At 39.3% G+C, this 27,978-nt stretch overlaps 1 protein-coding gene across 2 annotated transcripts; it reads left to right on the top strand.

The window, feature by feature from the left end:
* On the top strand, positions 1–25,545 carry ddi2 (DNA-damage inducible protein 2). Of its 2 annotated transcripts, XM_028807918.2 has the most exons (10): positions 1–380; positions 6,068–6,206; positions 6,699–6,989; positions 14,760–14,886; positions 16,074–16,201; positions 16,625–16,753; positions 16,893–16,996; positions 17,776–17,965; positions 19,726–19,787; positions 23,051–23,199. In XM_028807918.2, the coding sequence occupies exons 1-9, from the start codon at positions 243–245 to the stop codon at positions 19,740–19,742; spliced, it is 1,263 nt and encodes a 420-aa protein (XP_028663751.1). In that variant the 5' UTR covers positions 1–242; the 3' UTR covers positions 19,743–19,787; positions 23,051–23,199. The 2 variants fall into 2 exon arrangements, with proteins under 2 accessions (XP_028663751.1, XP_051786821.1); XM_051930861.1 differs by lacking the exon at positions 19,726–19,787 and having other exon boundaries at positions 2–380; positions 23,051–25,545.
* The last annotated feature ends 2,433 nt before the right edge of the window (positions 25,546–27,978 follow it).

Genomic DNA, 27,978 nt, shown 5'->3' with positions numbered 1-27,978 from the left:
CTTCATTCGGCAGTGCGGTTACCACGAGAGAAGGCGGTCTTCCGCTTGTTGTGAAAGGGGTTGCTTGTGTGGCTGGTAGTGAAGTCGGCGGATTGTATGTAAAAGAATAGCATTGTTTCTTGACCCAAGGAGTTCTTTGTGTTTTAACTGACGAGCCGAACAAAGGAGAATTTTTTTCGGGCGCGGTCTGGAAAAGGCCAGGCGTGTAGTGTCGTGGAGTGGAAGCGGTTCCTTGAGGCGCCATGCTGGTGACGGTGTACTGTGTGCCGAAAGACCATCAAGAGATCACTTTCTCCCTTGAGGTGTCGTCCGAACTGGAGCTTCGGGATTTCCTTGCTTTGTGTGAGCTGGAGTCGGGCATCCCTGTCTCGGAAATACAGGTGAAAAGACCGGAAAGGCATCCGTGTCATTGTTTGGTGTGGTGTGGTGAACCTAGTCTGGTTAGATGGCACTGTGTGGAGCTAGGAAGGGGAATCCCAGACCGGCACTCATTAACTTTTCCTAAATGTTCATTTCTTGTAACGCCAAAATGCCACGCTCGGCGATAAAAGAGACAGTTGTGACAGACTTCCACTGACATCCCTTCCAAACGGAGCACATTGACCACACACGAGTACACGGAGTGGTTTTGGGACCGCTGAAAATATAGCGAGCAGTAACAGCTTACCCCATTTAAACGGGATACCTCACTTAGCTTACAAACGTGCAGACAGGATGTTGAGCTTGTTTCCACCGTAATGTTTTTTTTTTTGTTTGCGGTTTAAGAACCGGTGGTTAGTTAACACAATCGGGAATTCGACTTCTCGAGAAAGATGAAAGGTGTTTAAAATATGTCCACAAAGGCCCGAAGACGATCTGTGTATAGTTCACACAGGGGTATTTTTTTCTTTGATTTCGCATTTTTTCCGGACCCATTTCTAAACGTTAGAAAAGGTTCGTATCATAGCCCATCGTGAAGTTCTGCGTGTCGAGCTGGAGCCTGGCTTTTACTTTAATTACGCAGAAAAAGTAGGGAGCTCTCATAATACCTTAGATTGTTTCTAATCCCTGGAATAGTGTGCACAGTATGCTGAAGAAAAGGGTTTTGTAGTAGTTAGGGGTATTGTTTCACGCCTTTTGAAAACTGGTCTAGAAACCGGTCAGAGTGTGTAGAGATCCCCGCGTTCTCTACGTTTATTTCTCGTTGTGTTGCTCTGTGCTAAACGTGTATATCAGGTTGACTGGAAATTCTAAATTTGATTAAATTTGATCCTGTGTTGTCGCCTGTTCCCAGCGATGGGCTGTCGTTTTCAATGAGGTGCACATGCAAAGCACTGTTTACTGCTAATCACGTGTTTAAGCGACATTACGACACTGCCAAGCTGTCAGAAGCTGGCAACCCTAGTTAAAGCTGGCTGTTGGCGGATGTTAAAAGACTGGTTACCGGCTGGTGGGGCTGCACAGTAATCCTGTTCAAGTCGAAAACCAGGATGTTAATATTGGCACTTTTAAAGTTGCAGAGGCTGTGCTTTTGTTTTTATTTGACGCTTCGTTAATTGCACAGGGGCAAATAATGCAGTGCTTCACATTATCGGGTGCCAATTTGTTCACAAAGCTACTGCTTGATTAGCAGTTTCAGATGGGGAGGGGGCATGCTACTTACAAAATAATGGAAAACTATTTAGAAAAAGGAGTCTTTTTTTGGCAAAATATTGGTCAAGTTCAGGTTATTACACAGAGCTGTCATTGCTGTTTTGGCTAAAGTCATTGGCTTTACACTTTTTATTACACCATTTAAAAAGGTCCACTTGAGGGAATATTCCACTCAAAACTGTTGTTTTTTTTGTATACGTTATTCCATGTTTGTAGTGATGGGTGAGGAAAAGTACTAATATTTTAATTCATGTTTAACTGCAGTACAAAAGTAACACATTAATAATTGTAAAGCCTGTTTTATACATAAATATATGGTGCAGTTTGATCAGCCAGCCAATGTTACTACAGGCCTAACTTCAACAGCAACCAACTTTGGTAATCATAGTAGATCAATAATTCTATCTATCATAGTACATTTATGCACATGTCTTTATAAACACCCGCTGGGAGTTGTGGTGAAGGGAGGAATGCTGTATACAGAGGCCTTGTTCAGCCTTTGGTCTTCAGTGCTGAAAATGCAGTACACTGTATCTCAGAGTAGGTGCACTATTATACATACAAAGGGCTTGGGACCAAACTGTCCCAAATAGACCCTCCTTGATCTCTGCCATGCAACATACGTACCTGCATGTATTTTTTTTTTATTGAAATTAAATGCAAAAGATTATCAGCATGTATTTTCTAACAAAATGCAACTAAATTTCCTTTAAACATCACATAAGAAAATCCAAAAAATAACAGGTTCTGTCTTACTGCCCTAATATTTACATCCTCCTCCAAGCATTCATGTTTTTGCTGACATTAATCTTCGAAATTCGCAATTTGATAGATAGCACTGTATGACTGTTTTTTGTATGTCATTGAGCATGAGTCATTTTTAATTTACTAAAACCACTTTCTTACAACTATAATGATTGGTAACGTGCAAATAATATACAACACAAAGGGCACATCTGTTGAATTGCTTAATTCCATATCTGGAATGCAGCTTTAGAACATTTTTAAGAGGTGTCCGTTCATCTTTAGAAGTGCCACAATTTATCATCTTCAGGTACGTCATTTGGCATTCAAAGTCTGTTGTCAAATCACCAGATATTGTTACTGAAGTTGCTGTTTTGAAAGCAATGAATTTGTGCACAGATCTTTATGGGCCCCTCGCCAGCCCAGGATGATTGTATGTGAATTTCCACCCTTTGCTCTTCCAGCATTTGTGCTACATAATAAGATGCCTCAACAGCTTTAGAATTTGACATTTTACACACAAGCTAATTCAAGAGTCCTGTTGCTGCTCTGGTGTGTCTCATTATGTTTAATTTTTTTTTTTTAAAGACAAAGCAGTCGAAGCTGTTTTCAGTTTCAGTGTTTGTGAATCCTACCACTAGGTATTCACTGCTGTATCTTTCTTTTGTGGCGCTTTGTTTAATCTTTTCAGAATTGGACTGTGAACTGTTTCCTTGGCGACCCCTGTCTTAAAGGGCATGCAACTCCAGTCCTGGAGGACCACCGTGGCTGCAGGTTTTCATTCTAAACCCTTTATTTTTTTTTTTTTTTTTTTTTTTTAATTAGTGCTCTGTTTGTGTTGCTACTTAACGTCTTGTGAATTCACTTTAATTGACTTTTAAGATTTGTTCCCCTGAATTTCTTCATTGTTCCTCTGAATTGCTCCATTCCTTTCTTTCAATGGCACCCAAACAGAAATGAATTGTGAAGTGAGGGAGCCAAGAGAAGACCAACTAAGTCAGGGCCTCAAACTCCGATTTCACTCCAAGCAGCTGCTTAATGAGGGGACGATTCTTGTCGTTAATTAAACCCGTTATTTAATTCTGTGGCTTGTTGCTGCTCTAATGGTGCTTTAGCAGACATTTACGAAACTGTTGATTTTCCCTTTTCTAAGAGAACTGTTAAAATGTTTTGGGGACCTGAGCAGATCGACATTCCTGAGACCTTCATCTTTCTTTATTTTCAGATATTGTGTGATGGACAGCAGTTGTTTTGGCTCATTTTGTATCTCATTGTTTGACTGCTAAGATACAAGTAAGGGGTCGGAGTCTTCAAAAGCAAGTCAATTAAAATGAATTCAAAAGAAGTTAATTAGCAGCAAAAACAGGTCACTCATTAAGACAAGGGTTAGAATGAAAACCTGCAGCCACAGTGGTCGTCCAGGACTGGAGTTGGCGACTCCTGCTTTAAGAGACCAAGCTGCTACTTACTTATCCATAGTAATATCTGTTCCATAATTTCAAAATCAGAAATCATTTGAACTAACTGTTGTCATATCACAGAGCTTAAAATGGAGCTCATGCCGATCCTACAAGCTGCTAGGCTAGATGAATCAGTCATTTTCTTATAAATCTGATGCTTTATTTTTATAAGAATATTTTAACCAATTTATGTATTTTAATTTGTATATTTACCATTTTACAATAAAAACAAATTGATGTTTTGGGGCGGCACGGTGGCGCAGTGGTAGCGCTGCTGCCTCGCAGTTAGGAGACCCGGGTTCGCTTCCCGGGTCCTCCCTGTGTGGAGTTTGCATGTTCTCCCCGTGTCTGCGTGGGTTTCCTCCGGGCGCTCCGGTTTCCTCCCACAGTCCAAAGACATGCAGGTTAGGTGGATTGGCGATTCTAAAATTGGCCCTAGTGTGTGCTTGGTGTGTGGGTATGTTTGTGTGTGTCCTGCGGTGGGTTGGCACCCTGCCCAGGATTGGTTTCCTGCCTTGTGCCCTGTGTTGGTTGGGATTGGCTCCAGCAGACCCCCATGACCCTGTAGTTAGGATTCAGCGGGTTGGAAAATGGATGGATGGATGATCTTTGTTGTTTTTGTTGAAGATCAGGCAAATGTGGATAGCAGTACAACAGTGTTTTTCAGCCTGTTTGTTGCTAGACACCCTAGATAGGTCATCAGCTTAAGTTTTAAAAAGAAAAAAAAATAAGCCTTTCCTTTTAATCTTTGAGAGGGCTTCTAATTGCACCCATTCAAAGTGACATTTTGCTCCTGCATGCTGTAGAATTGAAACGACTGATATATAAGTGCTGTTACAAGCAGATGACAAAATATAATAGGCTGCACACTACGGGAAGAATCATGGACAAGCTCTTCAAATGCCCCATAGCCTCGCCTACTCCAGACTCTTCTAGTTCTGTACCAACCTCACAAGGTTTGTCCCAAAAACCCAAAACAAACAGGACTGTTAAAAGAATGTACAACCAAGAATTTCCAAGGTATAAATTTTCTTTTTCTATAAAGCAAGGCAAGAAATGGGCTACCTGTGGTATGCTGTCAAATGAAAGCAATAAAGTCTTCCAAACTATAAAATAATTTGGAAGCAAAAATTGTTTGACTTTCATTTTTAAATGAAAATCTCCGCACTTCACACAAAACCTCATCATTCTGGCATGTTTGTACAACAAGCCAGCATGCACTCTGTTTGCACATTGAAATATAAGACGACGCATGCTATTGCCGGACAGCTCGTGTTCTAGAATTTCTAGATGAGTCAGCCACCAGCAAACTTAAAACATTCCTCTTTGCACGCTCTTCACTTAACCCTAATTTTGACAAACTTGTGAACATCCGACAAGCCCCAATTGCTGTTTAAAAAGACAGATGGACACTAAATTTAATTCTGTATTAAACACTTAAGTGTCAACTTGTTTTTGTATGAGTACTGTGCATATCATCTGTCGCATAAACTGTATTTAAATGTTGAATATGTATTTGCTATTTTTTAATGTGTGCCATTCTGGGGAAAATGTTGGGAAGTTTACGTTAAAATTACTGCAGATAAAGGGTCCGCACTGAACAAAAATAGACGAAACTGAGCCCCAAGGCCTAACAGGTTGAATAACCTCACAATGTATCGCATAAACTACAAATGACAATCCTGGTGTCACAGTTCAGGAGACTTCACAAAGTGCAACTCCCTTGGTTTCGAGTACCTTCACCCAATTTGAAATACCATGCTTGTCCTAAAGTTGTTTCTACTTGTGCAAGCTCATGTCCTTAACCAAAGGATCAACCTGTCTACCCTATGTAGCCAGAAGCAGGATGCTGTTCTGGACAGCAAAGTCATAAGCTCCTTAATTATGACTTTATTTGTATGTTTGAAGACTTCTTTGACACTCTGCCAAGCTCAGCATTTTCTTGTTTTATGGTGCATACGAGTAATTGGCTATATAGGATCTAGACTCCAAGTCTTTAAAACTTGATGAAGCCAGTCAAATAATAGATAGATTGATAATTTGGTATACTTGCCACATAATTGCAATTGGTGTTTACACATTAGTGACAGTAACCATTCATTTTGTGAGTAAGTCAGAGTCCACCCTGTTAAATGCATGTGTGCAAAATAAAATGCATTGGATTATGTAATGCAACAAAAAAAATGACCTCTAAAGTTGAAAGTAGGGTGATTTTGTTTTCTTTTTCTCAGATAACGTTTGTGGAGCAACCTCTAACAGATCCCAAGCTTCCCCTTGCCTCATATGGGCTGAAAGATGGTGACATGGTGGTGCTGCGGCAAGCCGAAAGACGATCTCCAAGTCAGCCTCCGCCTCAGCCTCCAGTTCCAGGTATCTTGTTCTTGTATCCCTTCAGAAAATTAAAAAGATTCTGTAGATTTTTACAAATCACTCTTTGCAGCTGAAACATTTTTAAAAATGTGCATTGCTGTTCAGTTTGTGACATGTTTTCATTAGGCATTACTAACCTGTTTCACTCTGAATAAATGATAAGGCATTTATGACAAGTCACTTTTAGCAATTTGAAAATGAAAAAGAAAACAACTGAATATGGTAAGCCGTTATGTTTTAAGAGTGCACATCTGTTTCAAATATTGTTTTATGCTTATTTCGTTTTGCTCCGCCTAAGGATTTACAGTGCATTATGCCATTAATGTCTAATTCAAAATAATTGCTTTTGTATTTATCAGTAGTGTTAAATTATTCATTTTAAATTGTACAATGTGAATGTTTTTGTATTCCTCTAAAATGCGATAACTCTTCATTAACTCCCTTCTTCTCTTGTCTTTCATACTCCTATCCAATCTCACAAAAATGTCTTAGGTCTGCCTCGAATTGATTTCAGCACCATAGCTGTACCTGGTATGTCCAGTCAGCAGCAACAGCAGCAGCAGCAGCAGCAGCAGCAGCCGACGACGACACCCCGGCCACAACCCCCCAGGGCTCCTCCGCCAATGCCTTCTGCTAATTCTGGCTCTAGTCCTGCTTCCTCTCCTCAAGGACTGGATGACCCTGCACTTCTACGGGAAATGCTACTTGCTAACCCTCATGAGCTGTCCTTGCTGAAGGAAAGAAACCCACCTCTTGCAGAGGCTCTGCTCAGTGGAGACATAGGTAAATATAAAGAAACGTAACTAAGAATGGAGGAGTTATCTAAACATGTACGGTTTTTCAGTAACACTGAAATGTAAAGGGTCTTTGGTAGGGAACAATTTTTTGATTGCAGTGCTTAGAATGTGTTCACTTCAGTCTTATGGGGAAAAGTTTTTTTTTTTTAATTTATTTTTTGCATATATATCATTAAATTCATTATAATGTGAATGGTTTAAGGGATGTTGACTTATCTAGAATTGTCTATGAAATATCAATTTATTGTGTCTGCCACAAGTAAGAAGCATAGATTCATTAAAAGCAGCATTGTCTGTCAGTTCTGACAGATTGCACAAAAGACGCATCACACACAGGACAGCAGTACAATACCATCTTATACTGTGAGATTACAAATGCAACTCATTTCGAATCTTCTTCTTTCAGCTGCTCTCATTAGGGGTCGCTGCAGCGGATCATCTTCTTTTAGATCCTCCTGTCCTTGTCATCTTTTTCTGTTACACCCTTCACCTGCATGTCCTCTCCCACCACATCCATAAACCATCTCTTAGGCCTTCCTCTTCCTCTTCCCTGGCAGCTCTATCCTTAGCATCCTTCTCCCAATATACCCAGCATCTCTCCTCTGCACATGTCTAAACCAACACAACCTCGCCTCTCTGACTTTGTCTCCCTACCTTCCAACCTGAGCTGACCCTCTAATGTACTCATTTCTAATCCTATCCATCCTTGCCACACCCAATGCAAACAACTCCACTCCGAGCGGCAGTTATTTAGGGGCGTCCAAACTACTGTAGTTTCCTTTTTTTTTTTTTTTGTTCCTTGAGGAGGCGCAAAAAAAAATTTCTTTCAGCTTTGGGGTGTCAAATTTTTCACCGCCCCGGGCAACATGATCTCCAGCTACGCCACTGATATATAGATATTAATTTAATACACAAATTTTACAATAAATTTTCATTTTTTATTATAAGTATACATTTATTATAAGTATACATACATAAAAACTATACTATATTTACTTTTATGCAATCTTAATAATTATTATAACACAATGACTGATTAATGTGATACCTGCGCTTGTTTCAATGAACACAAAAGTTTTATATTCGGCTCAATATTTGAAAGCGCAACCCGAAGTTCTTGGTCAAGATCTTTTAAGCATGACTGCTTATCATTTTTAATTAACACAAGAGTTGTTTGTCTTTTTTGGCGTAACTGGGATGCTTTGAATTTAGATGGCGATTTAGTTTACTGGGTGCCATTGCCTCGTTTGATAGCTGATCGCCACAAATGATGCATTGTGGCTTTGGAGCCGTTTCGTCACCACACCACGAGAATCCATATCGAATGTAGTCTTCGTTGTACTTCCTTTTCACAATCTTCTTTGTTTTTTTTTGCAACACTTGTGCTGTGTTCTTCATCTGTACGTGAAGGTGAATCTTTTCCACGTAAAAATTTATCCATATTTAAAGGGGTATAAAACTAAATATGAATCACACGAAGAACGTTAACCATACACAATTCAGTAACACAACTAATACGCCTCACGTCTGGACAAACTGGTGAGGAAGGCAAGCTCTATTGTTGGCATGGAGCTGGACAGTTTAACATCTGTGGCAGAGCGAAGGGCGCTCAGCAGGCTCCTATCAATTATGGAGAATCCACTGCATCCACTTAATAGTATCATCTCCAGACAGAAGAGCAGCTTCAGCGACAGACTGCTGTCACTGTCCTGCTCCACTGACAGATTGAGGAGATCGTTCCTCCCCCACACTATGCGACTCTTTAATTCCATCCGGGGGGGGTAAACGTTAACATTTAACATTATACATAGTTATTGTGTGTTTTTCACCTGCATTATTATCATTCTTTAATTTAATATTATTTATTGTATCAGTATGCTGCTGCTAAAGAATGTGAATTTCCCATTGGGATTAATAAAGTATCTATCTCTATCTATCATAACTACTGTCGCAAGACGAGTGAATGCGACGTAGCACGACTAATACGTCGGCTTGAATTGAATCTAGGTGAGGGCACGGAGCGCTCTGCCTATCAAAGCATACTATGGAGTTGTCTGGCAACTACGTAGGGCCTATGTCACAGGCGCCAGGCGATGGGATTTATTATTTCAGAGAAATGACACACAAAATTATTAAACCTTTAAAAGGCTATTTACGCGAATATTTCATTGCACGTATTCTCGTTATTGTGTTTCTAAGGAGGACCGTTGAAATATTATTTAGTTAGAAAATTGTCTTATTTGACCGCGTCACACCTGTATCGGCTCAAGGCACACCAGTGTGCTGTGGCACACCGGTTGCGGAGCACTGCCTTAAAAGGAAGTAGCAGAAGAGCAATTATGTATCTTGTCTGATTAGCCTGCAGCTTGTCATGTGGAAAGCAGAAAACGTGTCATTGATACTCGTATAATTCTTATTTACAATTGTTGCTTAGTTATAAAGCACAAAGAATATGCATATTTGACCTAAATCAGTCTACCCTTTACAGACCAGTTTTTAAAATGTTAGTGAAACCGGTGCATCTCCAGGAGCACTCATGGTGTCCAAGTAATAAACAAATATATCTTGATATAATCTATATATATAATTCAGTAAGTCCATGGCAAGCAAGACGCACGCAAGACAGAGCCACACCCACCAACAATTCACTAAGCAGCCGACCATGGCACGCAAGACAGAGCCACGCCTGCCAACTCGGAGCCCCGCCCACCAACTCTTAAGACCATGTGATATGCACGACAGAGCCCCGCCCGCCAACTCTAACCCTCCTCCTGAGTCCACCCGCGCTCTCGAGGCACGCAGCACCTCACCAAACACCACCTCAGTCGCTTTCGTCTCTGCTACAGTCCACATGCACCTCTGAGCCACATTGACTTTTCATTGTTCTTTTCGGTTCCGGCTGCTTTTCTGTATATAATCCACCAAGTCGCCCGACCATGGCATACGCATGCACACAAGACAAAGCCCCGCCCACCAACTCTAACCCTCCTCCCGTGTCATGGGGTACGCACGCCAGAGCCCCGCCTGCCAACTCTAGCACTTACTGTCGTGCATTAACAAGCAACCTTTGTGGCGTCACATGCATGTACTTACACTGATGACAAATATGACGGCTCTTCCTCACGAACAAGATTTCGCAAGACGGGAAAAACAGAACACCGGCAACATTACCTTCACTTTGTTTTCCTTTTATTACTGATCCCGTTCAACAACTATGTGGCGACATCGACTTCTCAACAGTGACTGTGGAACAACTCCGTACGCGAGCTATATTAAGCATCACCAACGAAGACTCGCTACACCTTAATGAACAGGTAGTGAAACTTATCCCTACCGACGAAGTAACTTTCACCAGTGTTGACTCCATAGTCGCAGATGATCCCGCACATCAACTTTCATTCCCTGAAGAATTTCTTAGCAGTCTTACTCCCACTGGCAAGCCTCCACATAAACTCAAACTTAAAATTGATTCAGTCGTCATGCTTCTCAGAAACCTCATGCCAGCAGGAAGTCTCTGTAAAGGCACCAGACTGACTGTTACCAGCATTCACCACAATGTACTAGAGTGTAAAACAATCGCAGCTCCTACCTCACAACCTGTCCTTATTCTCCGGATTTCCCTGACCCCATCAGATTCAAATTTTGCCTTTTACTTTTACACGCAGACAATTTCTTGTTAGAGTGGCCTTTGCAATGATAATTCATAAGGCGCAGGGCCAAACTTTCAAAAAGATATGCCTGTATCTGCCAAAACCAGCTTTCAGTCATGGACAATTGTATGTTGCTCTCTCCAGAGTTCCATCTTTTCATTCACTCACAGTCGTATCCTCAAACCCACCCCATTTGGACAACTGTGTCTTTCAGGAACTGTTCAACCATCAATAAATAATTATGCGGCGTAGTGGCTAGTATATCAATATTATCTTCAATATCTTGATGTAAAATATCTACTGTAGTAAGTGTTAGCATACGGCAGTGTTGAATCAATACTAAAATTTTGACTTCAGTATTAATGCCAGCTTTCGGAACTTATTACCAACCTTCATGGCATGGTGCACAAATGCTCGCCTCCCTGGTGTGCTCACACTGCTTTTCCGTTTATAGCATGATCTGTGTAATCCTCAGAGTAGTAAGGGATTGTGAAATCATGATTGTGTCAAAGTCCTAACTGGTTAAGTCCCAATCACACCCTTTCAAGTTTATATTGTCAAGGGAATAGGTTTTGGTGGTGGGAAGGAGGTGTTGAGTGCAAAGTGGCTGTTAATTTACAGCACTAAAAATTCCAAAATGCTGGTACTGTACTGTATTAAAAATATATACTGTGAAACCCTAGCATGTAATACAAGAAAGTCGGATACCAGTGGTATCATAGTGGCTCCAACCTTTTGCCAAGTGGTCACTGTGCACCCAAGTACCTGATCAGAGTAAATGGAAGCTAAATGAGCTGAACCAGAGATTGATGCATTGTTGTCTGTGCAGTCATATGTAATAATCTTCTTGTATAATACGCTACCGTGGCTTTTCGTTTGTCTGTCCAGGATTTTAAATCACCTGTAGCTTGCAAACCGTTTGAACTATTGGCCTTGAAATTTGGTACACATATATTACGTGACATCTACTATACACTTTCAGGGTGATCATTGACCTCAAAGGTTATTCCTCTTTTTATTTTTATTTTATTTTATATTGGAATCAACTCTTGGCAGCAGCCAGCAGGGCAGCCGTGCGGCACGTGCATACGGGTGCTGTTCTCATTTCCTACCACCTTCCTTTGCCTCTTCATATCTTAAATCATTCTTGAGGCAGATTGAAGACTTAAGTGTCAGCTTAAGTGAAAAATTAAGGAAAATGTACTAAGTAATTGCAATACAAACACTGACTTAGTCAGTTTTAACGCGACAAGATGCAGACGAAAGAAGAGAAGTGGGCCGCTAGGAGAAAAGAAGAGCTGCTCAGGAAGCGGCAAGTGCATCAACCTCTGAGCAAACGAATGGTAAACGTACAGAGAAAGAGAATGAAAACTAGGAATGCTCAAGTCATGTGTGCGCCGTTACTGGTAAACATATAAGAGTGAAATGCAAACGTGGCACATCCCCTAACCCCATATGTGAGTGTTATTGTATGAATTTAATCTGTCCATTAAAGGGAGGATGGCACCCCCAAATGTGTGCCGCCTTACTGAGAAGATGATTTTTAACTTTTTCATTTTTTTTATTTATATTTAGTTTTTGCTCAGTATTTTATTTTTAGTTTTTAAGAAATTAACAAAATTTTTGTTGGCATTTCATACATCTTGTTTCACTCGCCAAACAAATTCTTCACAGAACATGGTTTAGTAAGTCTATATACACAGATTTCTTTACAGTTGTTAAGTTGTATATCGTACGTCTTGCATAACAGTCAACTTAATACATGTATACGTGAGACATAATTTATTATCTGACAGTCCACTATTTTCTCCTGATAGTTGACAGTTCTAAGACTTCCACCGTAATAGAAAAATGCAAGAGTCAACTAAGCAAGTATGTTCTGTTATCAGTTGTTCTTTTAATCTGTACCAGGTCACACAAATGGCTATTTAATTTCACAAACACTTTTATTTTCCAGGTGTGGAATTCCTTTTGCAAGCAGGAAGATCAACCCATGCCAAAAATAATCTCTTAATACAGTGGAACCTCGGTTCACATCCATAATTCGTTCCAAAACTCTGGTCGTAAACCGATTTGGTCGTGAACCGAAGCAATTTCCCCCATAGGATTGTATGTAAATACAATTAATCCGTTCCAGACCATACGAACTGTATGTAAATATATATATTTAAGTTTTTAAGCACAAATATAATTGATCAAACCATAGAATGCACAGCGTAATAGTAAACTAAATGTAAAAACATTGAATAACACTGAGAAAACCTTGAACAACAGAGAAAACTAACACTGCAATAGTTCGCGCTATAGCGCTACCAACCGCTGACTAAAAACACTTTTTTTTTTTTTTTTAATGAGTTTTAACCACAAGGAAAAAAATGAACATTTGAAAAAATCTGTAATTTTAATAAATCACCAAGAAAAGTAACATTGCAACAATGCACTCTACGAACCGATCGCTGTAAACAGAAGTGAAAACAAAATCAAGCCCGGTGCATTCTTTAACTGCCTTCCTACCTTATGCGTCCAGCTCTCTCTCTCGCGCTGCCTGTGTGTGCGCAGCTCTCTCTCTCGCCCTGCCTGAGTGTGTGCGTCTGTCTCTCTCTCAAGCTGCCTGTGTGTGTGTGACTCTCTTTCGCTCCTGCACAGGAAATGCACAGGGAGAGACTGAACACGTACAAACCGAAAGGGAAACTGGTTTGTTCGTATACCGAGTGTGTGGTCGTGAACCAAGGCAAAAGTTTGGCAAACTTTTTGGTCGTAAACCGATTTGTACATGTACCGAGACGTTCATGACCTGAGGTTTCACTGTATATGCTTGCAAGCTATTGTGGCTAGAGTAGCCAAAACCAGTACTGGAGTAAAAGTGCTGTTACTTCACAAAAATATTACTAAAGTAAAAGTACTAACTCAAAAGTTAACTTGAGTTAAGATAAAGTGTACTTAACTTTATGTAATTTATTTTAGACTCATAATGTACTGAAACAATAACAATGCAAAGATTTTCAACCCTTTAGAAAACTTTTTTTTTTCCAGTAAATGTACTACTTTGAATAAACCTGGAATAGCCAAAAAGATTCATAAAACAAAAGTTTTTACAGATCTTTTCAAAAGGTTCAGTTACATACAGTTAAAAATGCCAACCTTTGTATTTCAGACCAAATGTACTTTGAAATATTGTCTGTCCCTAAACACGTTTTTTTCCCCGCCACTTATAAGTACTTTGAATTGCATTATTGTGCAGCGGTAATGAATTATTCACCAGTATTATGAAAATGTTTCATTAGCACTCCATTAAAAAATACATTTAATCCAACCTGTGCTGTGGAATAAATTGCATCCATGCACTTTCCAACTAGGAGTAGAGCTTAAAACATCAGTAATGAACGACCCGATTAAACCTCAGTGCACTCTGTACATGCAACTTCAGCTCAGGTAATAGCATTGATTGTATGTTGCATATCTGCTTAATCTGGTACTGCAGTGGCGCCAGCATCAAGCAGGTGGTTTCTTGTGGTGTTTTTTGTTGTTCTTTTATTAATTTACGATTGGAACTCCTTTATGTGTACTCTGGTGGTAATTCGCAACCTCTTCTGTCAGGCTTCTATATAAATTTTTGCTGTTGACTTCAGTTTTTTGGGTCAGGTTTATTTAAAATATTTGTCTGGTGTGTATTTTGTAGGTATTGTCATAAATGATAGAAGACAGCAGTTTAGTAACTTTTCCATTTTTAACCTGTACACAAAGCCTTTTTATTTCCCTTTCACTTTTGAATTATGTCTACAGATAATGAAACTGGCATTTTTTGTCAATAGTTTTGGTTTTGCTTGTTTAATAATAATTTTTTGACTCGTATTTATAAAAAAAAAAAAACAATCCCATGCTTCATGACTATACATCTCTTGGTTACAAATTGTCTTATGTAAAGTGTGCATTATTTACTTTTTGTATACTATTTTTAATAACTAATTTTTTTTTTTTTCTTTGCGGGTAAATATTTCTTTGGCATCTTCTGAAGTGCTTTTAGCTACATTTGTATGAAAATTTTTCTATAGAAATAAGTTTTTTGTTGTTGAATGTATCCATTAATTCATTTATATTGAATCTAGAGAGGTTTACAAAGGTGCTTCTTGAGCAACAGCAAGAAAGAGCTCGGAGAGAACAGGAGAGGATTCGGTTACTCACTGCAGACCCATTTGATTTGGAGGCACAGGCAAAGATTGAGGAGGATATCAGGTAAGAGTCATGAAACACTAACTTTATCAAAAAGTAAAACTCGAAACAGTTTGTAAAATGAAGTTTTGGAAGTAGTATTCTAGCCTGTCAAGTCAAGTTGGGGAGCATGCACTGGTACAGTGCGTTGCTGCAGCCACTACACGATGAAACAACTCAGGATCCCGGTTTGCAACCCCCTAGACAGACACGCAGTTCAGTCCCACGCTCTGGAAATGACCCTCTATCTGCCGCAGCCAGGTGTGACGTGGGTGACCCCTTGGCCTAGTCCAGCCACTCGGGTCCCCAACAGTGAGGATTTTATAAGCTGGATCACCGTTGGGGAAATACGCCACATGGCTGTAGTGCCATAACTGACGCTCCCTCACAATGCAGGTAATGTGCCTCATTCGGGACTTCATGAGCAGCACAAAGTCAAACCAATGGTACCCAAGGATTTTCCGGAGAGACACAGTACCAAAGGAGTCCAGTCTTCATCTCGGGTCACTGCATAGCGTCCATGTCTTGTAACCATATAGCAAGACAGGAAACACCATGATTCTAAAAACCTTGGACCTTCGTCCTTTTGTATAGATATGAAAGTTAAAAACAGAAATTGATTAATTGAATCTTTTTACAAGTTACTGTATTTGTTTGAACCAATACTCTGAAGTATATTATGTATGAAGTTCAAAAAGTAAAGCCAGGGAACAAGGCTAATGTTTCTCCTTTTATGTAACTTGGGAGGTTTCTACACCTGAAATCATAAGAAAGTTGTCCTTGATAGTTTTTTGTTAGGCAGTGTGTGTCATTGCCATGCATACGTGGGTTACTTCTACAATGCACAACCACCTGTATGAGGCTTTAAGCTCATCTTGCTCTGCTTCAGAGGAGTCTCATCCAATCCTGAACCATAACAATCACAGGTAGTTAGTTTGGATATACTGTGTGTTTTTAAAACATGGCAATGCTTTCTGAAAACTTGCCAAACCAGTTGTTTTCAGCCTTGCATTGGTAAAAGTATTTAATTTTGCTTTCAACTGTGGTTGGTGTTCCTTTTCCACTTCTAGCAGTGCAAGTCTAATATTAAGGTTTTCTGGTCAATTTTATAAATATTGTAGCTTAGAATGTCATTGTTTGGTATTGGCGCAAAAGAAATTAGATTCTAGCCTTTCCTGTCACATTGATGAGACATCTTTGCTTTTCTCCAGACAACATAACATTGAAGAGAACATGACTATAGCGATGGAAGAGGCTCCAGAGAGCTTTGGTCAGGTTGTGATGCTGTACATTAATTGTAAAGTCAACGGTCACCCCGTGAAAGCATTTGTGGACTCTGGTATGTATCCTCCTCTTTAACATTTTTAACAAGCATTTAGGCAGGTGTGGTTTTGCAACACTTGTAGTATAAACATTATAAAGATTCAGCAACCATACAAAATGATTTTTGTGGAGAAGGCAAAAATGAAATATACACATAAAAATCTAAATAGTTATGGGGGAGTTATAATTTAGTTTTGTCACTATGTTTGAAATATTGATATAGTACTGCAACGTTTAAAAACTGAGCTTTTATTCAATTTATTACATTTTTTTAAAAAAATATTTTCTCAAACCATTCTGATTAGTTCTCCCTGAAAGTACTAGTCATCAGAATCTTTACAAATAGTATAAGAGAAATACGGTTAGGCTGGCAATTGTGAAAAGACTGTGTTGGACTAATTAAGGAGTAAACAAGAACTGGCATTTTTCCCACTCACAGGTGCTCAGATGACCATAATGAGCCAGGCTTGTGCTGAGCGATGTAACATTATGCGCTTAGTTGACAGGCGGTGGGCAGGAATTGCTAAAGGAGTGGGCACTCAGAAGATCATTGGTCGGGTTCATTTAGGTAGGTGTATTTCTTTGACACTCTTACTTTATTTACGTAATGCAGAGTGTTTGGTTTTATCTGCTGATCATAAGACCGTCTTTAAAATTGTCTTGTAGTGAGGAGAGTTGTATTTTTAATGTGGAATGTTTTGGTTCAGCTCAGGTGCAGATTGAAGGGGATTTCCTGCCATGTTCTTTCTCAATTTTAGAAGATCAGCCCATGGATATGCTGCTTGGACTTGATATGCTGAAGCGACATCAGGTGAATCTTTAAACTTGCAGGTGCTCTCTAAAGTAGAGATGATGCAACAAGCAGTCATGAGTAACACATGGCTAGTGATTTAAATACATTCTAAAAGTACAGTATCAAGAAGAGGCAAGCAGAAGTGATGGTTAAATGCATCTTTAGACTGAACAGTTAAGTGCTTTGAGCACCTATATTTAACCCCCATCTGTGTTATTGAAAATGGTATTCTCAAAATGAATATCCTGCAATTTTTATTTGGGGTGCTTCATTTTTGTCTGCAGGTTTTATATTTTGGGTTTCTTATGCCAAAAATAATTTTCTCAGGATTTTAATATTCTACTCGGTTTCAAATGATTAAGCAGATGGACAAGAAATTACAAGGAACACAATGGCGCAGGTTCAATTCCAACCCCTTACTTACAAATAATCCAGCCTACTGGTGGTTTCATGTTGCAAAGCAGTCTGGTGAAGGTTTTCATTGTGAATGGCAATATACAGTATAAAATATTGATATGTGCAAATTTTGCTCAGCTTCACAGAGAAAGAGTTTTAGAGGGAATTTCTTTTTTTTTATTACAAATTCAGTTTCAAAATCAGATGCTACATTTTACATAAAAATGTAGAATCTTCAAAACATTAAAGAAGAATCTGGTCTTTCTATTTCTCTCAGGTTAGTTGTAATCTGTTCTATTGTACATAGTGCCTCATATTATTAGTCAGGTCCCAAAGCTCTTTACAAAGCTGCTAACCATTTTATAACACAATGGTGAAATGCATCTTGTGCTCCCCTTCAGTGCTCAGTGGACCTCAAGAAGAATGTACTGGTAATAGGTACTACAGGAACAGAAACACGGTTCTTGCCGGAGGCTGAGTTGCCAGAGTGTGCCCGTCTGGCTTATGGAGCAGGTAGAGAAGATATTCAGCCCAGTGAAATTGCTGACCGTGAGTTGGCTGAAGCCTTGCAAAGATCTGTTCAGGAGTCAGGTAAGCTGGGGAAGAAGGGGTGAGCCTGTCATTACTCGCATGATGCCTGACTGCATGGTTCTGTATTGCATGTTCTTATGGTCTGCCACACTTATGTACATTCAAGGCCAGTGTTAGTTCACCAGACAGTCATGGAAGTTACTCCTTTAAAATGTTACCTTTTTGCACCTTCTAGGGAAAGGAAAGAGTGTGTTGTAGAAAACAAGAGAACCAAGGTATAGATGATAAAAACATACTGCTTAAAGTTTGGAATAAAACCATATAGAAGCCTTTTCTCTGTACCAGTAACTTAATACAGCACACATTGTTCATTTCATCAGTAAAAGCTGTTGAAAACTTTTTTTCTAAATCATTCTTACTGCACTACCAGCTATGTATTAAGCTACCGTTGCAGTACCCGGAATGGTCTAGGTAGGTGACAGATATGACAAATAAGGTGATAGTGTTTAGTGGATGTGTAGTAGTATAGTGGATTTAGAAAGTGTTTAGGCCCCTTCACTTTCTTCACCCTTTACTGCGTTGTAGGTTCAATTTTAAATGAATGAATTTGCCCTTTTTTTGCCCATCAGTCTACGCAGAAAAACCCATAATGACAAAGTGAAACATGTTTTCAGAAAGGTTTGCAGGTTTACTAAAAATCAAACTGAAAATCTCATTCATATTAGTATTCGGACCCCTTGTTGTGGCACTCCAAGTTATGGTCAGTTTATCTTTAATCATCCTTGATGTGTCTCGAACTTGATTGTATGAATAGTATAACATTGTTTTTTTTTTGTTTTTTTTGTTTTTTTTTCTTTCTGGTAACCCACCTGAGCAGTCTGATATACCTTCTGAAAAGGAATAGTCAAGGATGTGATTGCAATTCTGCATTTTCTCACAAATTTCCACAGATAGTGGAAGTAACCTAATGAAGTGCATGGCTTTATGCCCGATGTGTGTGTTCAGCTTTTATTCTTTCAAATACAACTGCAATTATTGCAACTAACATTTTAAAAACCCTTGTATTAGTTCAAACAGTTGTAGACCCATAATTGAACCGAACCTCCAAAATCGTCAGCCTTGGTCCGCATCAGATCTTTGTATTTTGTCTGACAAAACCATTACATATTTACAAAATATATATATAATCACCATTTAATAAGAGCAGTTTCAGTCAGGTTCACTGAATGAGTGGGAAATAATCTGTATTGAGCCTTTTGTGTAAATTACTGCTAGTAGAAATTCATTTGCCAGGAGATTATTTCATGACTTATACTTTTTTCTGAGCTCTGTTTTTAGAGATGCTTTGCAAGTGATAGTCCTCACTTGCATGACAAAATTCATGGTTAGCATAGCTATAGTGTAGACTTTATCCATTGAACTGTTCCATCTTTCAGGAACTGTGTGTTCTAGTCGTTGTGTTTTATGATTTTCCCAAAAATCTCCTACTGTTGGTGTATTTGGAAAAGACTAAAGTAGTTGGCTATTGAACCATCAAAGTTCTTTATCTTAAAGATAGCAAAAGTAGGGTCCAAACAGTAAAGTGGAAAAGTGCAACACATGTTAAGTTGTCAGCACTAATGCTGTGGACATATCCGTGGTTCTGTTACCTCAATGTGGAAAAAATGTTTATATGCCGCTAGATTTGCTTACAAGCATCTAGGATTGACGGGGCAGCAGCTGCCATGAAGTCATTCTACAAAATTCCATTCTGAATGCTGTCTGCATGGTTTGTCATTACTAACAAAATTTGCTGTGTTCTTGTTTCCTAATTCAAACAGAAAACCAGAAACACTGATGCATGCTTTGTGCGTGCCACACCTGGAGAGGGCCCACCTAGCAGGTATTTTTTTTTTTTTTTTATTTAATAAATAAATACTGTCTTCTCCAAAGGTTAAAACGAATAGTCTGCTGTGCCACTCACTGCTGTAACTGGTTTATCTAACAACTTGTAACCAAAAACTGACTTTTTGGCATAGTTGTTTTTTCTGAGATGTATATTAAAAATGTTTTTTTTTAATTTTTTGATTTTATTGAAATCACACAACATTCCATACAAATAGATCAATTTTACAAGAATAGGATTGAAAACAAATCAACCCCCACCCCTGAGAAAGAGAGCATGGGCAGCATAATAAAACTTAAACCTAGTAAAAATAAGCAAATAGATAATAAGTGAATATAGATAAATGGAGAAGAAAAAGAAAAAAAAGAGAATTTACTTCCTCAGTGCTTTAAAAGCTTATTCTAAAATATTATTGATTAGATCCTGCCAGGTTTTGAAAAATTTCTGCACAGATCCTCTAAGTGAGAATTGTATTTTTTCCAATTTCAAATAATATATAACATCAGTTACCCACTGACTTAAAAGGGGAGAGTTAGGATTCTTCCAGTTGAGCAAGATTAAGTCTATATGCCATTAGTGTAGTAAAGGCAATCACAGTTTGTTTGTCCTTCTCCACTTAAGCTCATCTGGAAGTACACCAAACACAACTGTTAGTGGATTAGGGGGGGGACTGTAACACCAAGGCTGTCTGAAAGGCATTTAAAAATCTTTGTCCAAAATGATGTTACCATCAACATGTGACCCAAGATTTATATTAAAATAAAGTCTGTCATGGGCCAGAAGTACTTGGAAGACAGACAGTTTGGAAAGTGTGTCATTCCTTCGATCACTACTGTATTCTGTATTGGTTTTTGATGCAGCCTGATGCTTTTGATGCAAGACAGCAATAACTGGGTTCAATCTGGCAAATTGGCATGGCACTGTAAAATTTCTCTTGTCATTCTTTCTACCATGGATACGGCGATGCTCCTGTTCAGAAGATTTCATTCTATACCCATTTTTCTTTAAACAAAAATAAAAAAGGCTCCACATCATTACATTTAATTGCAGGTAATTATGTTGAGTTAAACAAGATCCTTGCACTTTCTGAAACAAATACTCACAGAGCAGGAAAAGACATTATACACACATTATAACCTACTTTAAACATTTTTATTCTATTCTATTGGAATCTGTATAAGGGTAATGATCAAAAAAAAAAAAAAACAATTCTTTGGAAGATAGATATACATACATTATACTGGCAGCGTTTTTTTGTTACATGTTTGCTCAGTTAAATAATGAGCTGACTGACACTTTTGGGCAACACCCAAATGCCCCACCTAAGTAAGATCTACAGAAAATGTTTTGCCTAGAAACGTGTCATTTGGGCCTGTATACATGGGACTTGATCTGAGTCATATGCCTTGTGTTGCATTGCACAACATTAATTTAACTTAGGGTGTTTCTCAGGTGAGTATTGAAAATAGCAGAATAATGACTTAGGTTGTAACGCTCTTCTTGGAGTAGTATTACACATGCCTGTCAGAGTTTGGACAGAACTAATCCAAACTTGAATACAGAGGTATGGATCTAAATCTAAAACCAAACCTAGAAAGGTTGACAAAAGCATACATGATGATTGCTGGTCTAGGCCCTGCATGCCAAACACACCATACCAGTCAACTGGGTGATGTATCTAAGTCGACTTTGTATGTGGGGGTTTGTTTTTGTGTGCCTTGCAATGGGGACTGGATTCTTGCCCTTTTGTCCTTAATTGCCAACGTGTAGGTTATACTAATGAACATTAGTTTGCCTTCAAAAACCAAGTGAGTGATACAGATTCAGTGTTTGCAAATGCATAGTTAGCAATGCAGTGTGCTGTTCTTGCTTGGCCTGTTAACTGTGCGTTTTTGGCCATTATGTGTTTTTTGTGTTACACAGTACACGTCGTATTAACCAGGGAGATGTGCCTTGTCCTTTTGAAGCTTTGAAAGACTAAAAAGTCAACTTCAAGTCTTGCCTACAACTGTTAGCGCTGCCACTCTTCCCATAAGGCTTTATGTGCCCCACAACCCTGAACTGTATACACCAGTTAGAAAATGAATGGATGTGCTCACTACAATCAAAGAATGTATGCAAAGCCTCTGTTAATTTTATGGGACCATGTATGGTACTATTAAAAGCAATTAATCTTATCGTTTCATCCCTTCATACAAATAGGTGACAGTACAAGTTAAACAATTTGATTTGTAAACATAGTTAACTCTCAAAACCTGTGCAAATTTTTTTCAGAACTAACTCCATAATAGGTGTTATTAACAACTGCCTTTTATTTTGTTTGTTTTTAATTATAACAAGTATGAGTCCTGCAGTTATGTTCTGCAATTCTCCTGTCTTTAACCTCTGAGCACATTTAGACAAGCCGAAAAGAAAAACGGCAGAACTTGCATGCTGATCCAGTGCCATATCATCACTGCTGCGAGCAATTTCCATATGAACTTGTACTCTTTTTATTATACTGTTCAAAGTAATTCGTTTACATGTGGTCACGCAATCATTAATTTGTACAGTAGTGACTTTTCTCTGCATTGCCAATACGCTGAAAAAGCTTAGTACTGTTACGTTTATGGACTTTGGTATCTAGTTGGTACCAAAAAATCTATTCTTTTGACATTCCTAACCATGGGTTTGAATGAACCCCATTAGCATTTCATGTTGCACTTCTGTTAAGTAGTTAGTTGGCTAAAAGTGAAAGGGTGTCATAGAGAGGATGGTCAGCATTGTTCATAATTACCATCAGTTTTGTCTCCATTCCCCTCCTGCACTGCCTCCAGTAGGCCATTACTGAGTCTGCCTTCTTATACTTGGGTTTGTAAAATACTGTGTGAAACATTTTTCTTCCCAAAAAAAAAAAAAAAATCCAAAGATATGTTAGGTTAATTGGATGCTGCAAATTGACCCCGTATGAGTCCATGTGACTAAGTGTGTCAGTGTGCACTATGATGGACTTGGAGCACATCCAGTGTTGGTTAATGCATTGCACTCAGTGCTGCTATGTTAGAATTCAGCCTTTTTTGAGGCTGAGTTGGACAAATACATGTTATACTTCTGTTATAGTGCCTTCAGAGGCTCTGGATTTCAGTCTTGTCATCCAAGGAATGTTTTAATTTCTCAATGATTACCATTTTTCAGTACACTCAGATATTTATTGATCTTGTTGTTCTTTGTAATCTCCAGGTGTCTTTGTATTAATTGTTGTTTTCTTTTTATTTGAACAGAAATCGATGGAAATACTACCTCACCAGAATTTCCACCCCTGAGCAGAGACTCTTCGGGTTCCTATCTCCATGTGCCACAGCCCCATGGCCAAGGCCTTCAAAATCCACTGTCAGACACAGACTCCTTTTTTCCAGATAAATCATCTCTGGTCAGCAACCCCACACCACAGGTGACAGCAAGCAATTCCATAGAAGATCATTGCCAACTTTATCTTGGGGATGCAGACCTTGGGCAGCAGCACACAAGCCAGGAAGAGAGTAATATTTTGGTTAATCTAGACAGTAATCTAAATGAGCAGCTTGCAAGCTCCAGTAAAATACCGGACATCATACAGAGTGAGTTTTCAAAGCCCCCAACTCCTGACCCTGAGATTATAGAAATGGAAGAAATTCCTGTATTAGATGACAACTTCTCCAAATGTTTACAACCATCATTTGAAGGTGTCAGTGGCTTTCCTTCAGGAAAGGTAGATTTAGACGTAGCTAGGAAGCATTCCCTCAGTCTTGATTCCTGTGAAATATCCTGCAGTGAAGTAGCTGCAGACTCGCCTAGTGGCCCTTCTGCTCTTAATCCCGTGGGAGAAACGGCACTGGAAAACTTGTCATCGGATACAGAATCACATACTAATATGCTTATGCAAAGTGATTTAAGTTCTGATAATGAAGTAATGCAGATAGAGGTTGTAGGAAATTCTCAAATTACAGAATCTACTGCTTTCCAACATTTTGAAATGGAAACCCAAGATATGTGTGATCAGACAGCAGGAAGCATTTCTGTATCAATGCTCAGAGATATTAAAGGGGATCCTGACAGTGCAGTAACAGAATTGGAGTGTCCCACAATGGAACTTGACGAGGTAAGACCCGAGCTGCTAATTCCCGACACTACTTCCGTTGAGTTACTTAGAGGTGATTTAATTGTGCAAAAAGGATGGCTGGAAAAAAGTGATGGAAACTTGACAGAGCTACCAACAAGACCTGCACAGGTACAGTCAGAGAATTGTCCGCTTCCTGAGCCAAGTCCGCCTTTAGCTGCTGCTTTGTTAGAACTTCATGAGCTTTTGATTGGTAGCAGCAAGGGAGCCTCTGACTCCTTGACACCTAATACAGAATCAAGTTTCCAGAATGAAAGTGGGGAGGATATGAATCAAATCATGGCCAGCTCTTCACCGAGCTCATCAGACATGGATAATACAGTCATTGCCTTGGTTGATGGAGACTTTGCCAAAGCTGATCATTGTGAAACGCCTCCTTTCCATTCCGGAGGGACAGATTTAATAGAAACTGAATCTCTTAATAGAAATGAATTCGAACAGGTACACAATATGGACATGCTAAATGTACAAACTGATGTTCAGTCCAACCTAGACCTTGAAATCCAAAACAAAGAGAATTTTCAAGGTCCACCACAACCAGAGGACTGTAGTAGTGTACTATCAACAGAAGAAGGGCAGGAAGGGGCAAAAAATACCACACAGGCTGATTTAGAAACCAAGTGTGACATCCATACGGAAGTGCCATTAAACCTTGATATGGGCTGCCAAGATGTTTGCTTTCCTCTTCAAGATGATGCCTTAAGCCCTTCTACCAGTTGTATACCAGAGAGGTCCACTGGTTCTCCTCTTGCCTTGCCATCCATCCACATTGAGATGATCACAAGTGCTGGCTTTACTACTCAAGAAGCCATTGAGGCTCTCCACCAGTTTCCTGGCAACCCTGAGCTAGCCCTCCTCATTCTGTTGGCCAGAAAAATCATTGTCCCTTCTTAAGTTGCTTCTAACTAGAATCTCTCTAGCAGCCTCACTTGGGCTTCAAGCCAGTATTTCTGTAAAGAACAATGCATGTGTATGACTTCCACCACTGCACGGAGATGCCCCTTCATACTGACAATCAGACACACCATAGAGGACAAGGGTCAGGCCTGCCATCGTGGATCAAGGTAACTTCAGGTTAAGTGCTGTTTAGCTGCAGAAGTTGTCCCTGATTGTGTTTGTTTTTTGTTTTTTTTTGATACTGCTGACTTTCCTAGGTAGGACGCTGTCGGCTCAGTCTCATTGCTTTGAACAAAAGAATGGGCAACATCAATGTCAGCTCACCGCATTGTTTTGAAAGAACAGAAGTTCTTCAGATAGAACCTGAGGGAGAGTGGTGTTGCTGTTGTAGACATAGTGTTGGTCATGGAGGAAAGACATGGAGAAGTCAAACTTTGTGACAGCAAATCTTTCCAAATGGCCAAAACAAACTGCGTGTCTAGCCCAGGCTTTACCTCAGTTTAGGGTTTTTGTGGTTTTGCTTTTTATTTGTGCCCATGACAACATGGCCTCAGGTGGCTCTTTATATAAAGAACATGAAAATGAATTGGATATATTTATCATTGCCTAATCCAGCCTTTTATTCATTTTTTTTAAGTATTGATTATAAGCAAATGAAATTCAGGTCATTTTAATCCTCCCAACGGTCTTGTATACACAGTAGAATAAAAATGCTTCTTTATATTTTTCATTTGTATGTGTCTTGATTTTGGAAATCTGTTTTTTTGAGGTGTTTTTTTCCTTATACTGTAATTTGGGGGGGGGGGGGGGGGAGAGTGTAGGCAGAGTAGGGATTTTTGGAAGGTCAATGTTTTCCCTGACTGACTCGAATCCAGGAGCATTTTGCAAAATCTATAAAATCTTTTACCTTTATCAAAAAAAAAAGTGAATAGCAACTTTAGTGTCATGAACATCAAAAAAATGACCAATTTACAGACAACCCCCGAAATTCGTGGGGGTTACGTTCCTAGAGCACCCGCGAATTGTGATAAACTGTGAATTTTGGATGTGGTCAAAAAATGCCCATTTTTATAGTTTAAACCTTAAGTATGGCCCCCAAAACGCTTTAATTTCATGTAAAACTCAGCTTAATACATTACCCTAAAAAAAGAATGTAAAGGTAAACCCGTCTACTGTACAGTACTGTACTGCTATGTCTCCCGCAGTGCTAGAATATAAAATAGCGATGTTACCCCAATATGTACTGTGATTTCATGCAAGCTCATTTTCTTTGGTATAAGTAGGGTAAATATTTAATTTAATAAAAATACAGTAAAATGTATGGGTACTCACCAATAATGAATGATATTGATTGAAGATGATGATGATGAATTAGCTGTGCAGTGTAATGAAGATAATGACTGCACAGTAAAGCAGAGGATTTAAGGCTCCTGATGTGGCTACTGCCGCTTAACTTTTTAGTTCCCAGAGCAAATCCAGTAGTTCAACCTTCTCCTGGAGTGTCTTAAACTTTTCCTGACGCTTGGGTTAATTGCCAGAAGCCTTAGAAGGTGCAGGGCATTTGGGCGGCATCTTAGGTCTTTAAGAAGAACAAAATGAAAAACACGAGAACACTCCGCAAAGCACTCGAGATAGCTACACGTGGTAAACTGTTATGATGCGGGAATGCTGGGCTGCATCTGACGGAGATGCGTCTCAGGGCAGCAGCCAATCCGCAACAAGGAGAAATGAATAATGCTCTCGGATTGGCTACTTTCACCATCCCAAGCCAAGTTTCCCTCTACGGTTGCTTTATGTTCTCTCTACAGTACAGTATTGCCATGAAAAAGCCATAAAAAAAATTGCGGAGGATATTTGCGGTTTCCGCTAACAAATATTACTTGGGTTTTAAGGAAGAATCTGTGAACGACTGAGGCTGGGAACTCTGAACCGCGACTTCGCCAGGGGTTTACTGTAGTGTATAGTTTATTTGGTTTATTAGAGAAACTATCAAAACATAATCAGTATATTAACTAATTTAAAAGTATGTTTCTTACATATATACGTTTGGATGAAATAAGTGCACGTTTCAATATGAGGAGGTTTAGTGTAATTTTATGCAGAATATGGAAAATATTAGAAAGGGAAAGCTTCATTACATAAACAACATAATGGGTATCAGGAATACGACACCCAAAAATGGTTGTTTAAGCTTCTTTACCCAATATGCTTTGCAGTGAAGGGCAAGAATAATGTTTAAGCTCATGGTTTCGTCCAGCAGCCATACCACCTGAAGCTAAGCATTGCTCAGGCCCAGCAAGTACCTGGATGGGAGACCATCTAGGAAAAGCTGGGATTGTTGTTGGTGAGGCCAGCAGGGGCCGCTTTCCCCTGTGGTCTGTGTGTGATTCCAAGTGCATTGATGGGGACGCTGTGCTGTTATAAAAGCGCCGGTTTTCTCCGGATTAGATGTAAAATTGAGGTCCTGACTCTCAGTGGTCATTAAAGATCCCAGGACATCCTTCATAAACAGTAGGGTGTATCCTGATGTCCTGGCTAAATTGTCCACCTTGGCCTGGTCATTCTGACCCCCAAACCACCCCCTGTTCTCAGTTGGCTGCTAACTCTGTCTGTCTCATGCTTTCACCACCTAACAGCTAATGTGTAGTCAGTGTACTGGTGAAGAGTGGCTGTGGTCGTATCACCAAGGTGGATATTGTATTTTGGTTGTGGTTGAAGTGGCTCCCCTCTCACTATCAATCGGTCAAATTTATTTATAAAGCACATTTAAAACAACAGAAATTGCACCAAAGTGCTGTACAAAGAAACATGTAATGCTACTCTAAAAGCAGCCATTTTAATAAGTTTTTCAATAGTTTCTATAATTTTAATCTAAAGCACCTTGAATATTGATAAAAAGCACAATATGTTAATGTAAAGAATTACTATAAAGTTTGTATTACAACAAGCCAATGGTGACCAGTTCTGTACACTGGCAAATGGTTTGAAAAACATCCATGAATGAAAAAACTCGCGTCATATAATCCACAAGTGTGCACAACGCATGCATTTTTTACTAAACTTGTTAAGCAGATACTTCCGGAATAGTTGGCACATATCGTTAACAAGAAATGAAAGTCACACAGCATGAATTGCCTTTTTTGAATGGAAGATAAG

This window comes from Erpetoichthys calabaricus, chromosome 8 (genome assembly GCF_900747795.2).
Source record: "Erpetoichthys calabaricus chromosome 8, fErpCal1.3, whole genome shotgun sequence".
Taxonomy (NCBI): domain Eukaryota; kingdom Metazoa; phylum Chordata; class Cladistia; order Polypteriformes; family Polypteridae; genus Erpetoichthys; species Erpetoichthys calabaricus.
This window is presented reverse-complemented; position numbering and strand designations above follow the sequence as displayed.